Raw genomic sequence first — 15,367 nt, forward strand, 5'->3', positions numbered from 1 at the left:
TAACACGCAGGATGTTTTGTTCTGTCAATGCTTGAACTTGGGTTGTGGTCAGTTTGTGTCATTCATGTTAAGTGGCCTTTATTTACATAGCAATGCATTCAGTTATGCTAATATTTTGATTACAGAATTTAACCGTGGTGAAATAGACTCCAGTTGTGGGGTCTGGAGTCAAAGGTCAAGGATAAAATGCACTTGAAATGGAGCAAGAAGCTCAGAGACGGTGTAAGGTGGAGGACGCTATGGAAGCTCGTTTCCGCCACGAAGTAGAAAGGAAAAAAGATAATTACGACTCTCACAAGACTTTTTTTCTCATTATTGCGAGTTTATATCTCGCAAACCAGACTTTTTTCCTCAGAATTGAGAGACATAATCTCGCGATTGCGAGGGATAAAGTCCAAATTGTGTGATATAAACTCTTAATTCTGAGAAAATCACAATTCTGACTTTTTTTCATGCTATTTGGGAATTCATCTCACAATTCTATGTTTTTTTTTTTCTCTTAGGATTGAGAGTTTATATTGTGCTATTCTGACTTTTTTCCCTTAGAATTTTGAGATATAAACTTGCGATTCTGAGACAAAAAGGTCAGGATTGTGAGAGAAAAAGTTGCAATTACATTTTTTTTTTTATTCCATGGTGGAAACAAGCTTCCATAGACCATTGACCATTTGGTAAAAAAAAAAAAAAAAAAAGAAAAAAAGGGGGAAAAAGGCGAGGCAGTCTATAGTACTTTCAGAGAGCCTGTTATCATTCCCATTCATCCTAGTTGCACGGCTTCCAGAAATGGAAGTATGTGTTCAGCAAGCTTTTATCTCTGCTTATAGCCACTTTTGTTGTATTTTTTTGTGTTTTATCACCTGTTCTGTAAATGTCATGTGACTGCACAGGTAAATGACATCCATAGGCCAGTTGTTCAAAAGTAATTGATCGGATTTCGGCTCTCGGATTGGATCAAATCCTCAAAGATGGGTTGCTTAAAAGGAAAAAAGGATTCTGAAATCAGATTATATCACAAAATCCAGTCTTGTTTCTGATCTGGATCAAATCATCAGTTTGTGGTGTTCAAAACTTTTTGTAAGATTGGGATACCTTTTGATCCAAAAAAAACTTTAAAACTGGTAAAAAAAAACATTGTTTTCATTTTTGTCATGTAATATACACACATTTTTTTATTTTGCTCTTGATTAGTTAAATTGTTTAAGTAATGAATTAGAAGTAGACATTAGGCTACATATTAAGCCTTTGGAAGCCTACTGTAAAGTAAAAAAGAGATTTTGGCACCATAAAATAATCCCCAAACCAGCTGAAAATATCAAGCAAAAATATTATATTTAATTCATTTTATCACTTTGTAAACTACATTGGCACAATCATAAGAGATGAACCAGTCAAAAGTTCTTTGTGAGCGAACGCAAAGTCTTTTTTTTTTCGCACAACTTTTCTGAGAGAACGCCAAAGAATTGAAATGTGCCCCCCCCCCCCCCATCTCATATTCTTTCTTATCACCATGTCTCTCTTTAAGGGCTCTGTAGAGCACTAGTAATCCAGATTTGGTAATCTGAAAAGGTGTGTATCTGGATCAGGAGGATCCAATCCAGTTTTGCTTTGAAAAACCGGCACACAAGATGGATTACCTGATCCAGGATAGCAAAACATGTGATTTCCCAATCCAGATCATTCTGATCCAGATTAAACGTTTTGAACAACTGGCCCCCGGCAACACTGGTTGGCTGATGGGACCACATGAATACAAATATCTTACAATGAAATATCGAATAAAATGTATTACATACTACTGCGTGTTTTTAGCTGAAAGTCTTTTAAAGGGGTGGTTGATTATGATTTCACTTTTCTAACTTTAGTAAGTGTGTAATGTTGCTGTTTGAGCATAAACAACATCTGCAAAGTTACGACGCTCAAAGTTCAAAGCAAAGGGAGATATTTGCTTTTAAAGAAATCGCTTTTTAAGGACTACAACAAACGGCTGGTAGAGACTACACCACATTCCTCCCGGGTTAGTGACATCACCAACCCTAGAATTTACATAAACCCCGCCCCCGGAATGCGATTTATAGATTATCAAGACAGAATATGCTAATCAATGACTAGAAGATATCTACACATAAGATACATAAATTCATCAACTAACCATTCAGAAATGTCCTGTTGCTTCTACATGTTGTCACTTCTTCTTGAGTCTCTCCATCTTTTTGACTCCGGTTTGAACATAAAAGGCTAAAAGTTTTGAAATGTTCAGTGCATGTGTGTGTGAGGTAAAAGGACATGAGCTGTTGAAGCTCCGCCCCCTGTGCCGGGAGCAGCAGCTCATTTGCATTTAAAGGGACAGACACAAAACGGTGCATTTTTGCTCACCCTCAAAAAGTGACAATTTTAACATGCTATATAAAAATATCTGTGGGGTATTTTGAGCTAAAACTTCACACACACACACTGGGGACATCAGAGACTTATTTTACATCTTGTGAGAAAGGCATTATACCACCCCTTTAAAATGTGTTAGTGTTACTGGATTTGAGAACAAAACTTAGTGTTTAAAATCAGAAAAAGCTTCCTCGATAATGTCATCGGAGCATGTGTGACGAGCTTTTTTTAGCAGATATCTTGTAAACATTCAGTCTCCTCCACCACTTGTTAGATGTAAATAAACATGAATGTAGAATGTACAGCATGTAAACACACTTATCACAGCACTGTGCAAGGTAAATTTGATTGAGAAAATAGTTGGATTCATGCTTATTTAAAAAAGTTATTTAATTAATAATTTTATTATTATTATTTTATTTTTTACTGTTGATTATTCCAGATCTTCATCCCTTTCAGTCGGATTGAGCACAATCAGATTACTCACGATTTTTTGGTTGCATATAAACGTATATCCACCTTATCTCTAAAGTCGGCATGAAACAGAAGTTGCAACAGTGTTTTCTTCCCTATTGTGCCGTATATAGGGGTGGGCGGATCGATCCTGAAGTATCGATAATGACGTGGTATCGAAAAGGATCGAAAAATAAGTGAACGTTAGTGAATAATTGTGTAGGATAGATTTATTTCTCCTAGTCATCTGGATACAAGACGAAACCAATCAATCACAGAGTGTTCGATTTCCGTTTGGGAAACGAAGCCATGCTTAGATGACAGAGAAACAATCGGGAGTTATTTCGCAATAAACACACTAAAAGTGTACAGAACGTTTCAAAATGTTGACGTCAGTAAGATTTTTTTAAATTAAATTAATAATTGTATTCAACAAGGATCAATGCATTAAATTGATCAAAAGTGACAGTCAAATAATTCTGCATAAAAGAATGGTTATGGTGGTTTCCACAGAAATATGAACCTGTTTTCAACATTGATAATAATAAGAAATGTTTCTTAAAAAGCAAATCAGCATATTAAAATGATTTCTCATCATGAAGGATCATGAAGAATCATGAAGACTGGAGTAATGATGCTGAAAATTCAGCTTTGATCACAGGAATAAATTACAGTTTACTATTAAATTGTAATAATATTGCAGTTTTTACTGTATTTTTGCTCAAATGAATGCAGAAGAGAATTAAAAATCATACAGACCCCAAACCTTTGAACAGTAGGCTAGTGAACAAACGTGCATTTACTATAATTAGGGTAGTTTGGTAAAAGTCACTGACTAATTACAGGCGAGTTGAGAGCACAAATCACAAAATATTGAAAATGTCTTCAGATTTAGCATATTAATGATGCATTCACCTCATAAATCATGACACACTGCTCTAGCACAGGAAAGTGCATGCTTTTAAAATTAAAAAGTATATGTATTGATATCTAAAGTTCTACCTCTAGTCGTATATCCGAGTGAAACGCTTCTGGAACAAGAGCAAATGTGGGCGGGGCTTGATTTTGTCTGTGAGGATTTGATTGGCTGGTTGTGGTTTACTATTGGCTGATCTCATGTGAGTGACAGGTTGCCCCGCAGGTTGGGAAGTTATTCTGATTCAAGATTACGAGGCACATTAATTAACGACGTACACGGATAAATCATTTATAATAAACGCTGCAATATTTCATAGATATCAAGATTTCATGGCGACTAACGTAAGAGCTTTCTTGTCCTCCACTTCCAGTTAATTTTTAACTGTACAAAAACAGTGTTATGCTACTTGATATATTACAAAACTGGTATTTGTATCATATTATATCATTATATCAACTTTAAATCTATTATCATAATCATAGCACACATAGTTTTACCCTTTATATTCTTCTATTAACCTATATGAAGCCTTGAACGTTCACAGAAAATAGCTTCTGTGTTGCAAAATAAGCTGATTAAAGTCTTTCCCTATTCATGTTCTTGCATGTTCTTGTATGACTAGGGAATAAAGCTGGCTGGAGGCGTTACAAGATTGTCCACAGATGTTCCTTCAAGGAATTTGGAATTATGAGGCACAGACATATGGACTTTTATGGCAGACTGAAGATCTGTATTCCTTTTCAAAACTCCTCGTTTTCCATTGAGAGAAATCTGGCATGAGGGTGAGATTTTTGCAACATCATATGTGACCCTGGGTCAACTTTTTGAAATTGAGATTGATACATCATCTGAAAGCTGAATAAATAAGCCGTCCATTGATGTATGGTTTTGTTAGGATAGGACAATATTTGGTCGAGATACGACTATTGTAAATCTGGAATCTGAGGGTGCAAAAAAATCTAAACATTGAGAAAATCTCCTTTAAAGTTGTTCATTTATGTTGGCGATTGTGCAGCATTCACTCACAATAATACATGTTTTATATATTTACGGTAGAAAATTTACAAAATATCTTCATGGAACATGATCTTTACTTAATATCCTACTGATTTTTGGCATAAAAGAAAAATCGATAATTTTGACCCGTACAATGTATTGTTGGCTATTGCCACAGATAAACCCGTGCGGCTCGAGACTGGTGACGTGATCCAGGGTCACACATGTACGTTCTTCACGCTGAGCTGATATCGAGCAGGTATTGTCAGTTTTAGCTCAGGCACTTGAGATCTTGTAGTTGGTTGTAACTCAGATAGTATCAGTTTATGGTTTAAAGGGCTCAACCACATAAACTCTCACATGTGGGCCAATTTATTTATTTATTTATTTTCGGTTCCTGTCTTGTTTGCTGCGCTGACGGACCGTCCCGTTATCCCACATCCCCCTTTATCCCTACACATTTCCTGATCAGGAAGGTGGGCGTTAGTCGTGAGCAATCATCGTCTGGGATCAACTTTTAAAGCAGTAAAATAAATGACAAGCACTGTGGTTTAGAGCTGTTTAGAGCTGAGCGTTTGGTTTTTGGGGTGATAGAGACCCACGCAGGAACCTTATAGAGGTGCCCACACACAACCTGAAAGAGTTTGTTTATGCTGCAAAGTGCCGTTTAATCATTTCCCCTCACACCTTCCAGGAAGGAAGGCAGTGTTTGCCATGTCAAGTATCACTACTTCGTTTGCTCATACTTGCAGGATTAGAGATTTCAACACTTACCTAAGTAATAAGCTTTGACACTAAACATGTGCTGCGCCGTTTGTTCTGCGGGCATGAGTTATGCCTCAAATCACAAGGCTTGTTAATAAAAGTAATCAAATGTGTGGTTTTCTTAGATTTACGGATTGTAGACAATTGAATGCATCATGTAAGACCTAATTTCATCCTTAAGTGTGTTATTTATTTATTCTTTCATTTTATTTTTATTAACTTTAAAAGAAATATTAGAATCTCCCATTTACATTTTTTTTATTTTTGCAAACTTTATAAGAAATACATATTTCTGCCATTGACTATTTATTGTTGTTAATTTATTTTTTGCAAATTTTATACAAATAAAAATCTCCCACTGATGATTTATTTATTTTTGTAAACTTTATAAGAAATACATAATTCTGCCATTGATCATTTATTGTTAATTTATTGTTATGCAAATTTAAAAAATAAAAATCTCCCATTGACGATTTATTTGTTTGTAAACTTTATAAAAAATACATAATTCTGACATTGACCATTTATTGTTAATTTATTTTTATGCAAATTAAAAAATAAAAATCTCCCATTGACGATTTATTTGTTTGTAAACTTTATAAAAAATACATAATTCTGACCATTTATTGTTCATTTATTTTTATGCAAATTAAAAAATTAAAATCTCCCATTGACCATTTATTTATTTGTTTATTTTTCTAAACTTTATAAGAAATATGTGAAAAGCTCCCATTGACACTGACAGAATTTTCCGCGTTTCCAATGTTCCCCGCAGTGATGACATCATTGGAATATTTATTAAATGGCTTGCATTCCTTGCACATGTTCATGCATTTACAGCCAGTGATCATGTTAACGGTGCCGACAGAAAACAAGACAAGCACTGATGCCCCAAAACATCCACTTTTGCTGCGTTGCAAGCACTGCTATTTAAAAAACCATAAATGTAGTTGGAGATTTAAAGTTGTTCTGGACAGACGCCCTCTGCTGTCAGGCCAAGAGTGAGTAATGCGTTATAATTTAAAGAGAAAAAAGTGCCTGACCGCAACTGCATCACATGAAGTGAACCAAAACGCATGCCAAAGGAACGTGCCATAAATGATAACTCTAATTCAGTGTAATGATGAGCATCCCAGTGTGGTTTAGGTGGGCAAGAGTGATGACTTATTAGTAGTAGGTGTAGAAAATATTTTCCAGGCAACGTTTCCCATTGCTTGTCATAGAACGTGTGATCGGGGACTTTCCCAATGAGTTCACACACACGATGTCCACCTTAGCGATGAAAATGGGTCAAACGCTCAAATAAACGCGGTTTATATGTAGGTCAGGGGGTCAGAATCTAAATTAGCACCCGTGACCTCCGCGTAATAAAACCCACATGATGACTGAAATCAGTGAAATCTCAAGCTTTTAGAAGAATTCGGTTCACATTTATTTATTATAAAAAAATTGTAGACATTCAAATAAATAAAAAATAAATAAGTATATAAATAGATAAATAGCAAAGCTTATGTCAAATATTCTAGTGGTTTTTCTTTTCTTACAAAAACAAAATACAACTCCGAGAACTGGCAACATGTCGGTCTTCATAGAAGTTACATAACATCTACATCAAGGATACATTCATAGCACTGCAATGTATAAAGACATTTAAATAGTCATCAATCTTTTAAATAGTTTTCTGTTTTTAAAGTCCTAAACATGGTCTAGAAACAGCTTTAAATAGAGCAGAACAGGTTAACCTTCGAGAGCAGGTTAACCTTCACATGATCACCATCGCTCCACCAGACTTTTGATGTCTTCTAGAAACTCCTCAACTTTTTTGAGGGGGTACGCCTCGCAGGCGTCGCATGCACTTGGGCTTTTTGGAGTCTAGAGAGAGGAGGAGGAGAGAGAAAAATATGAGTCTTCACTCTTAAACATAAGGGTTTCTCAGAGATGCCATAGAAGAGTAATTCTAGGTTCCCCAAAGAAACAAATCTAAAGAACATATTTCCACTACACTCTTAAAAAATGAAGGTTCAAAAAGCTTTTTTTTTTTTTGCAGCGATTTCACAGAAGAACCATTTTTCACTTTCAGTGAACAGAATAAAAAACAAATGTTTTTTTGTTGATGCATTATTAAGAATCTTAATAGTTAAAGGTTCTTTGTGAAAACCAATGATGACAAAAAAGACACTTATTTTATTTTAAGAAAGTATCACCAATCATTGGTCATCGCTACTTTAGGCCTAATTGATGAAGCATAGAAAATTGTTTGATAAATCGTTGATAAATTTCACTTACTTCTGTCTGTGCTCGAAGCAGTCCGCTGTAGAATTTCGTGAAGGCATTCAAATCGTTCCTTCCTTCAATACCGCATTCGTCTTTAACGACCATTCGCTCCGTAATAGCGCAGTTCAGAGCTGTAGACAAACATTCCTTGAAAGAAACAGAGCGAAAGAGTGTGTTAGGCCTAGAGTTTTAGCTCATCCTCGAGTTGTTTGCAGAGCGCATCTCTTTCTGTACCTCTCAGCTGCTGTGAGCGTGTGTGTGTGTGTGTGTGTGTGTGTGAGAATTGTTGTGAGAGCTGGCTTGAGGTTTGGCTTTCTCGTAGTAACCTCCTTCCTGTGTGAGTGATCTATCTCTCTTCAGCAAACAAACTGATGTTTAAAGCTAAAATTAAATAAAAGAGTTCGCTTACCTGAGGAATGTCAGCAGGAGAGTAGATTTCCGTGTCGTTTGGCTGTAAAAAAAATAAAATAAAATTTAAATAAAGCATAAATGCATGAACAGTTTAAAATGGTTTGATATTGCTGGGTGTTTTAAAAGCAGATAATACTTACACAATTGTTTTTAGTAACATCTTTAAAAAGTTTAAGTGTTTCCATCATCTCCTTTTTATCCCATGCTTTCCTATCGGCGTCTCGTTTGACGGGCTGGGCGCTCAGGCAGCAAACCAGCGCCAGTGTCAGAGCACAAATCCAGTGTAGAGCAGACATGGTGTCGGTGGAAGTCCTTTGAGGTTCAAGTCACCTGCTGGATGGTTATCCTCAGTGCACAAGTGCAAGTGACTTGTAACCCGCTCGTGTTGGTCTATATATTGACAGCACTAGGAAAAATGAATGGGTGGGCAGAAAGAGTTCAGATATTAGCAACATACAAACTGCTGGAGTTTTTTTTTTTCCTTTTGATGACTGTTGGGATTTTTCTTATTGCTCTTTCTCCTTCATCTAGCCCCCACCCCCTGTCCTTCCACCCTGTGTGTGTGTGTGTGTGCGCGTGAACACATTGAGGTTTTTTTACACAGATGCCATATTCTGAATGTGGTAAAGTAGTCACCAATAAATAGTGACAAAGTTAAGTTTAAAATATTTAGTCAAGTGTCCTGTCCCCTACGATGTGATGCATGTATTTGGCATTAGATCATACTATTGCACACCCATTACATCATAGACATTATCAGGTCATTGCTTGTGTGGGTTTGCTCTAGTTCATTGCATAGGAAACCCTCAGTAAATGCTACTTTATACATTTAAAATGTATATATTTACGGTCAGTGAGAAACCGCTAGTACATTTGGCAAAAAATACAAGGAAATGCCGTGAAATTTTTGAACATACTCCAATGATCTTTGGAGTGAAAATCATTTTTTACAGTGTAAAAATAATGGCAGACAGCAGTGGGCGCTTTGAGGCATTGCATTGGTGGATATGTGTCTGTGTCTGAAAGTAATGCATGGTGTCGAACAATACAATGGTGCGCTGGATGAAAGACATCAAGTCATGTTCACAATGGACACCGTGCTTCCCAGATCATTCCTGGACAAACTGCTTTAACACAGCTCCACGGTGTTACAGTTTTTGGGGAATTGACCTACATGTGGCTTAATTACACTTTTAGAAGAAAAAGGGTTCCTTATAGAACTTTATAGAGGTTCTGTTAGAGTGGCACGATTCTGGATAAATTGAGAATCATTTTTTTTATATATATATATTCTCGATTGTCGATTGTCGATTCTGAACCAAGTGTGCCGAATAAGTCCTGAAAAGTGAAGCCAAAGTGTCTCGATCGCACCCTGGTGGCTGGTCCCAGTATAGCTCATAAACCCTGAGTCTCGATCACCCCCTGGTGGCTAGTCCCAGTATAGGTCATAAACCCTGAGTCTCGATCGCCCCCCGGTGGCTGGTCCCAGTATAGCTCATAAACCCTGAGTCTCGATCACCCCCTGGTGGCTAGTCCCAGTATAGGTCATAAACCCTGAGTCTCGATCGCCCCCCGGTGGCTGGTCCCAGTATAGCTCATAAACCCTGAGTCTCGATCGTCCCCTGGTGGCTGGTCCCAGTATAGGTCATAAACCCTGAGTCTCGATCGCCCCCCTGGTGGCTGGTCCCAGTATAGGTCATAAACCCTGAGTCTCGATCGCCCCCCTGGTGGCTGGTCCCAGTATAGGTCATAAACCCTGAGTCTCGATCGCCCCCCGGTGGCTGGTCCCAGTGTAGCTCATAAACCCTGAGTCTCTATCGCCCCCCGGTGGCTGGTCCCAGTATAGCTCATAAACCCTGAGTCTCGATCGCCCCCTGGTGGCTGGTCCCAGTATAGGTCATAAACCCTGAGTCTCGATCGCCCCCCGGTGGCTGGTCCCAGCATAGGTCATAAACCCTGAGTCTGAGTCTAAATGTTAATTGCTGCAGTCTATCTAAAATGTTTAATTAATCTGAATGAATTTTTTATTTTTTTTATTTTTATGAATGATTCAATGACTCATTAATAGTCACTTGTCGCCACCTGGTGGTGTAACGATGTAATCTGAATTTGAATTTATACGTTTTAAGCGTCAAGTTGCTTTCAAAATGTGATTTACCGTAGTTCGATCGCTACCGTAGACATCAGTGTTTATATCTAAGCTATAAACTTTTATCCCAGTACTTCGCAGATTTGAATGTTACGGTGTGATTTTGTCAAAGGTTTTAAAACACAGAGCCGAATCATTGTCGTTTAGGAATGAGATCACGTGGGTGTTTGAATAGAGATCGCGACCTTTTTATGATTAATCGTGGAGCTCTAGGTTCTATCACAGGGTTATTCTATGGATTTAGTTTTAATTCATTAATTTAGTTTTAACTCATTGTCAGTTTTAATTAAATGTAATGAATCAAGCAGCTCGTAAACATACTTTATCACTAGAAAAAAACCTGAAGTAACATGTTAAGCATGAAAGTATTACGCAAAGACATTTCTCCTTATATAGAACCTTTTTGTTATAAAAGGTTCTTTAAAATTGAGTCTAGAACCCTAGAGTTCTATATAGAACCCCACAGAACCTATTTTTTATATAGTTGTATATAGTTGTTTCTGCATATTAAAAAAAGAAAAGCTCTATACAAATAAACTTGACATTAGCTATGTGTCCATGCAAAGCTGAGAATTAAATTTATGCGCGCAAAATTGAAGTGTTGCATAAAAGGTTTGTAAATAAAGCAGTGTTTCCATCCCGTGTGCTCAAGGCAACAGAATTTACACTTGCTTGTGTAATAAAAACAGAAGTTGCTGCAATCGGGGGAAGCCTCTGTGGCTCTTCTTTCCTCCTTCATAAATGACTTAACAAAATGCACTAAACGCTGTCATGTTCTCTTGCGTTCGCATGCATCGCGTGACGCGCGTCTGGAAGAAATTAAACCAAATCATTCTGAAGACAGACTTTTGACTTTTTATTTATTCAGTAAAAGTTTTTCCATCACAGTTCATGCACATTTCTTCTTACTGGATAAAAAATGTATTCGCCTCAACTATGCTCATAAGTTTTTTAAATATATTTGTTTTGGGGGGAAATTTAAGCGCATTTTGACTGGGATGACCACCCACTCAGAAACATTGCCATTGAAGATTCATTAGTGTTCGTCTTATGTTCTAGCCAATTCAAATGAACCAGTGTTGACCTCACCAAAAGTCGTTAAATACAGCAACACCTGCCAAAGATTTCGTCTAGACATGCACTTGTTAACATCCTAATAAAACCTGCCTGATCTAGCAAAAATACCAGTTCAAGATGCACTAACTGCACTAAGCAAGAACTGATGAGAATGTTAATGTGTATCTTGAAATGTAACGCAAGTCGCTTCACAACCAATTCATCGGCACAGTGCAAACTCTTTAAAGAGGGTTGGTACCATAGTATAGTTATGGTATGTTCATGGTATACCAGTGCGATACGATTACCATATTCAAACTAAGTATTTTAAAAGTACATTGCAGAATTACCTTCCAAAAACTAGTTATATGGTGTGTTTTTTAAAAAGTGAAATGGCACTAAAGCATTACAGAGCATTTGAAGTGGAAGTAAAATAAAATGACATGTTTTTGAAACAAAAAAGCTTGTTAAATTGCACTACTAATTGCTTGCATTTTAATGCATTGTATTTTCAGGGCTTGCACTTTTATGGGCTGAACTTCAACATGGTTGAATATTTAAGCTGTGAATGTTTTTACACATGTTTTCATTATTAAAAAATGCAATAATCCATATTCACCTTTCAGATTTCACTTCCAAAATGTATTAAAAATACAACATATAATATTCGACAGGCAATTTTCGGTCCATTTTATTCCGCTTTACAAATTCAGTGGTTCAAATTCGACAGAAAATTCAACGTTTGACATGCGGGAAGGGCAGGAATAGCAGGAGATTGCCGATTGATGATCTCCATAGCTCTGGAATAGTTTGCCCCTCTACATTAGACAGCCTCAAACACTTGCTGTTTTTTAATCTAGCCTAAAAACGTATTTTTATAGTCTGGCATTTGACGCTTATTTGTGAGTTGCTTTTTTTTTATTGTGTCTTATTGTTTTATTCTGCGCTGTTGACTGTTTGTATCATTGATTTGTGATATGCATGTACAGCACTTTGATGAACACTTGCTGTTTTTAAAAAAGTGCTTTATAAAGAAACTTTGACTTGACTAAAAGGTCATTAAATGTGACGTGATGGCCTCTGGTATGGAGTATAGCAAACTACTAACTTAAAAAAAAACTGCCATGGAAAAATGCACAACACTTGTGACATTATTACTAATAGCCTACATTTTGCCCAGAAAACGGTTTCCCCCATTTACGTAGTTTAATGTTTCTGATGTTTATGCACTTTGCATGTTTGGTGTGTGCTCAACAATCCAGAAAACATTATAATATTTCCCCCCCCTAAAAATAACTTTTTGTATGGGATGAAGCTTTGAAATAGTCTCGTGTACGTGTCATAGCATATCTTCAGTAAGTTTCCCCTTAACTCTAGCATGAATCATTGGGGATTGGTTCAGTTTGATCATTTTTCCATGTTGCGTATAGCTGTAGATTAATCTGGGGGACAAGATGGTCACTGATATTCATGCAAATGAGTTTTTAAGGGTGATGTTTGATGTGACTATGGCCTTGACGTATATTTGAATAGTTAAAGCTACACTTAAAACGTTTAAATTTAATTGCATAAAAAATGATGATAGAACTTAAATGTATAACTAAAATAATATTTGACCCACTGGGGTTACGGTAATTTTTAGTGGATTTTTGTGTATATGTGTATATATATGTATGTATATATATATGTATGTATGTGTATATAAAGACTTAAGATGCAAAAGCCTCTAAGTGTCATCTGAAATTTTCTTCTAGAATGATCATTTTTATCAAGCTCGTATATTTAAGTTCAGTAATTTCACTTTAATGACAATTAGTAGATAATTATCATTGCCATTTAAGTGAAATAACTGAACATAAATATACAAGCTTGATAAAAATGATCATTCTAGAAGAAAATTTCAGATGACACTGATGACAAGTCTTCATATATATATATATATATATATATATATGTATATATATATATATATATATATAAAATAAAATAAAAGGATATGTGTATGTGTACAGTATATATGTGCCTGTGTGTATATATATATATAAATATATTATATTATATTATAATATTATAAAATATGATATATTTCTGTTTAGCTTGGTGCAAGCCTACATTTTTAATTTTGTGACAGGTTCAGACAGTAAGAAATGCCTTTTGTCTGATCTCATCTTGACATTTCTGCTTACTTGGCAAAACAAAACATGATGGATTTGTGGTAATTCCTGGTGACATAATCATTCTGTCATCATTTATTCATGCTGGCTCTATGTTATTCCAAGCGAAACAATACACAATATATTTGGGTTAAGACCTGATATTGTCACCATTTACTCATGCTTCGTCATGTCTCTCCAAACCTCAGGCTGTATTTGTTCTGTGGAAAACCAAACAAGATATTTGGGAAAAATGGGGAAAAAAATTGTCTATACAATGAAAGTTGATGAACCCCAATGTTATTAGTGTGGTATTATATATATATATATATATATATATATATATATATATATATATATATATCAGGTTTGGAACAACATGAGTAAATGATGACAATGTTTATTTGTAGACTTTAAGTGACTTTAGGTCATTATATGTCAGGACACAAGAGCAATTATATGTCCTACATGAGTACATGCAAATCAAGATAAGCCAAACAATACTTTAAAGGGTTAATTCACCCAAAAATCAACATTCTATCACTCATGGCGTTTCAAACCCGTAAGACTTTCGTTTCGTCTTCGAAACACAAATGTATATATCTGAATGAAATCTGAGAGATTTCAGTCCCTCCATTGAAAGTCTATTCACCCAAAAAAACTGATGGTTGAAAGATTTCAATGGAGGGACAGAAATCTCTCAGATTTCATTAAAAATATCTTTAATATTTAAACTTTTTTGAACTTTTCAGGAAAAAAAGAAAAAGAACTTGTTTTTTTTTAAAGTAAGAGGCTTTGTAAACATTCATACAATGAAACATTCTGGGGGCAATGAACATTTTGTGAATGATCAGAAATGTTTGTGCTAGCCGGTAAACGCTAGCGCTGCATCTTAAATCATTGGTGTGAAGTAAAACCTTAAGTCGTTTTTTGATATGAATTTCTGGTTGCTCAGTGGAACTTTCTCCTCATGAAAGTCATCATCACACATAATTAATGTCCCCCGGTGGTTAGAGAGCTGCAAGTGTGTGGGATGTGTTTAGTGAAAGTGCGAGAGAAGGGAAGCCTTCAGGGAAAAGCCCTCTGGTGCGCTTTGGAAGGGCTTGTGCATCACAGGTGTTTCATGCCTCTAACGGTGGGAAGGAAGCGGCGCTGTCACGGAAAAGCATCTTTCAGCACCTCAGGGTTCCCTCTGTGTGTGTGTGTGTGTGATCGCGCTCTGATTTTTATCTTGAACAGTCGTCACTGTTACGTCAGAATCCCACTGACTTTTCCCCCTAAAACCCACTCTTAGGAATTCTTGACGGTAGGATTTTTATGGGCATTCACGTCATGTTAAAGTTGATTACTTCGCCTTTGAACTCAAGCGTAGAGACAGGTTTTAATACGTGTGGTTAGCTCTACTAATGACTGGTGACCGTAAGCCTCCCATCCTCTGCCATTTAAAACATAATGCTTTTGGTAATTATGTTCTAGGATGAGGAGAACCCTTTGAAGTTTACAAATGTGATTTGCTGACTGAACCACCAACATGTTGTCTGTCTGAAACATCTGTCCTACTAAAAAGAGCTCAATTTTTGGAGTTGATTCTGGGAAATTGGGCATAGAAGACCATGTCACCTTTCCTGGGTTCTCTGAAGTGGAGGATGGTCATTATTACAGTGGTCAGAAGAGAGACTCGTGTGAAATTTACCATCACTCCATCAGACACTCAATTAGAAACTGTCTGGGTTTTTGTCGAGATTATATAACACAAAGTATAGTGTTATGGATATATGTGACCCTGGACCACAAAACCAGGCACATGGG

The 15,367-nt window shown here is 36.4% G+C and overlaps 1 protein-coding gene across 1 annotated transcript; it reads right to left on the reverse strand.

Annotated features, from left to right (window-relative positions):
- Positions 1-2,856: 2,856 nt before the first annotated feature.
- On the reverse strand, positions 2,857-9,706 carry il2 (interleukin 2). The gene is made up of 4 exons (XM_084133419.1): positions 8,341-9,706; positions 8,199-8,240; positions 7,802-7,936; positions 2,857-7,387 (listed from the first exon to the last, which is right to left on the reverse strand). The coding sequence occupies exons 1-4, from the start codon at positions 8,494-8,496 to the stop codon at positions 7,286-7,288; spliced, it is 435 nt and encodes a 144-aa protein (XP_083989545.1). The 5' UTR covers positions 8,497-9,706; the 3' UTR covers positions 2,857-7,285.
- Positions 9,707-15,367: the final 5,661 nt, after the last annotated feature.

Source organism: Abramis brama (genome assembly GCF_963993115.1).
Source record: "Abramis brama genome assembly, chromosome: 13".
Taxonomy (NCBI): Eukaryota; Metazoa; Chordata; class Actinopteri; order Cypriniformes; family Leuciscidae; genus Abramis; species Abramis brama.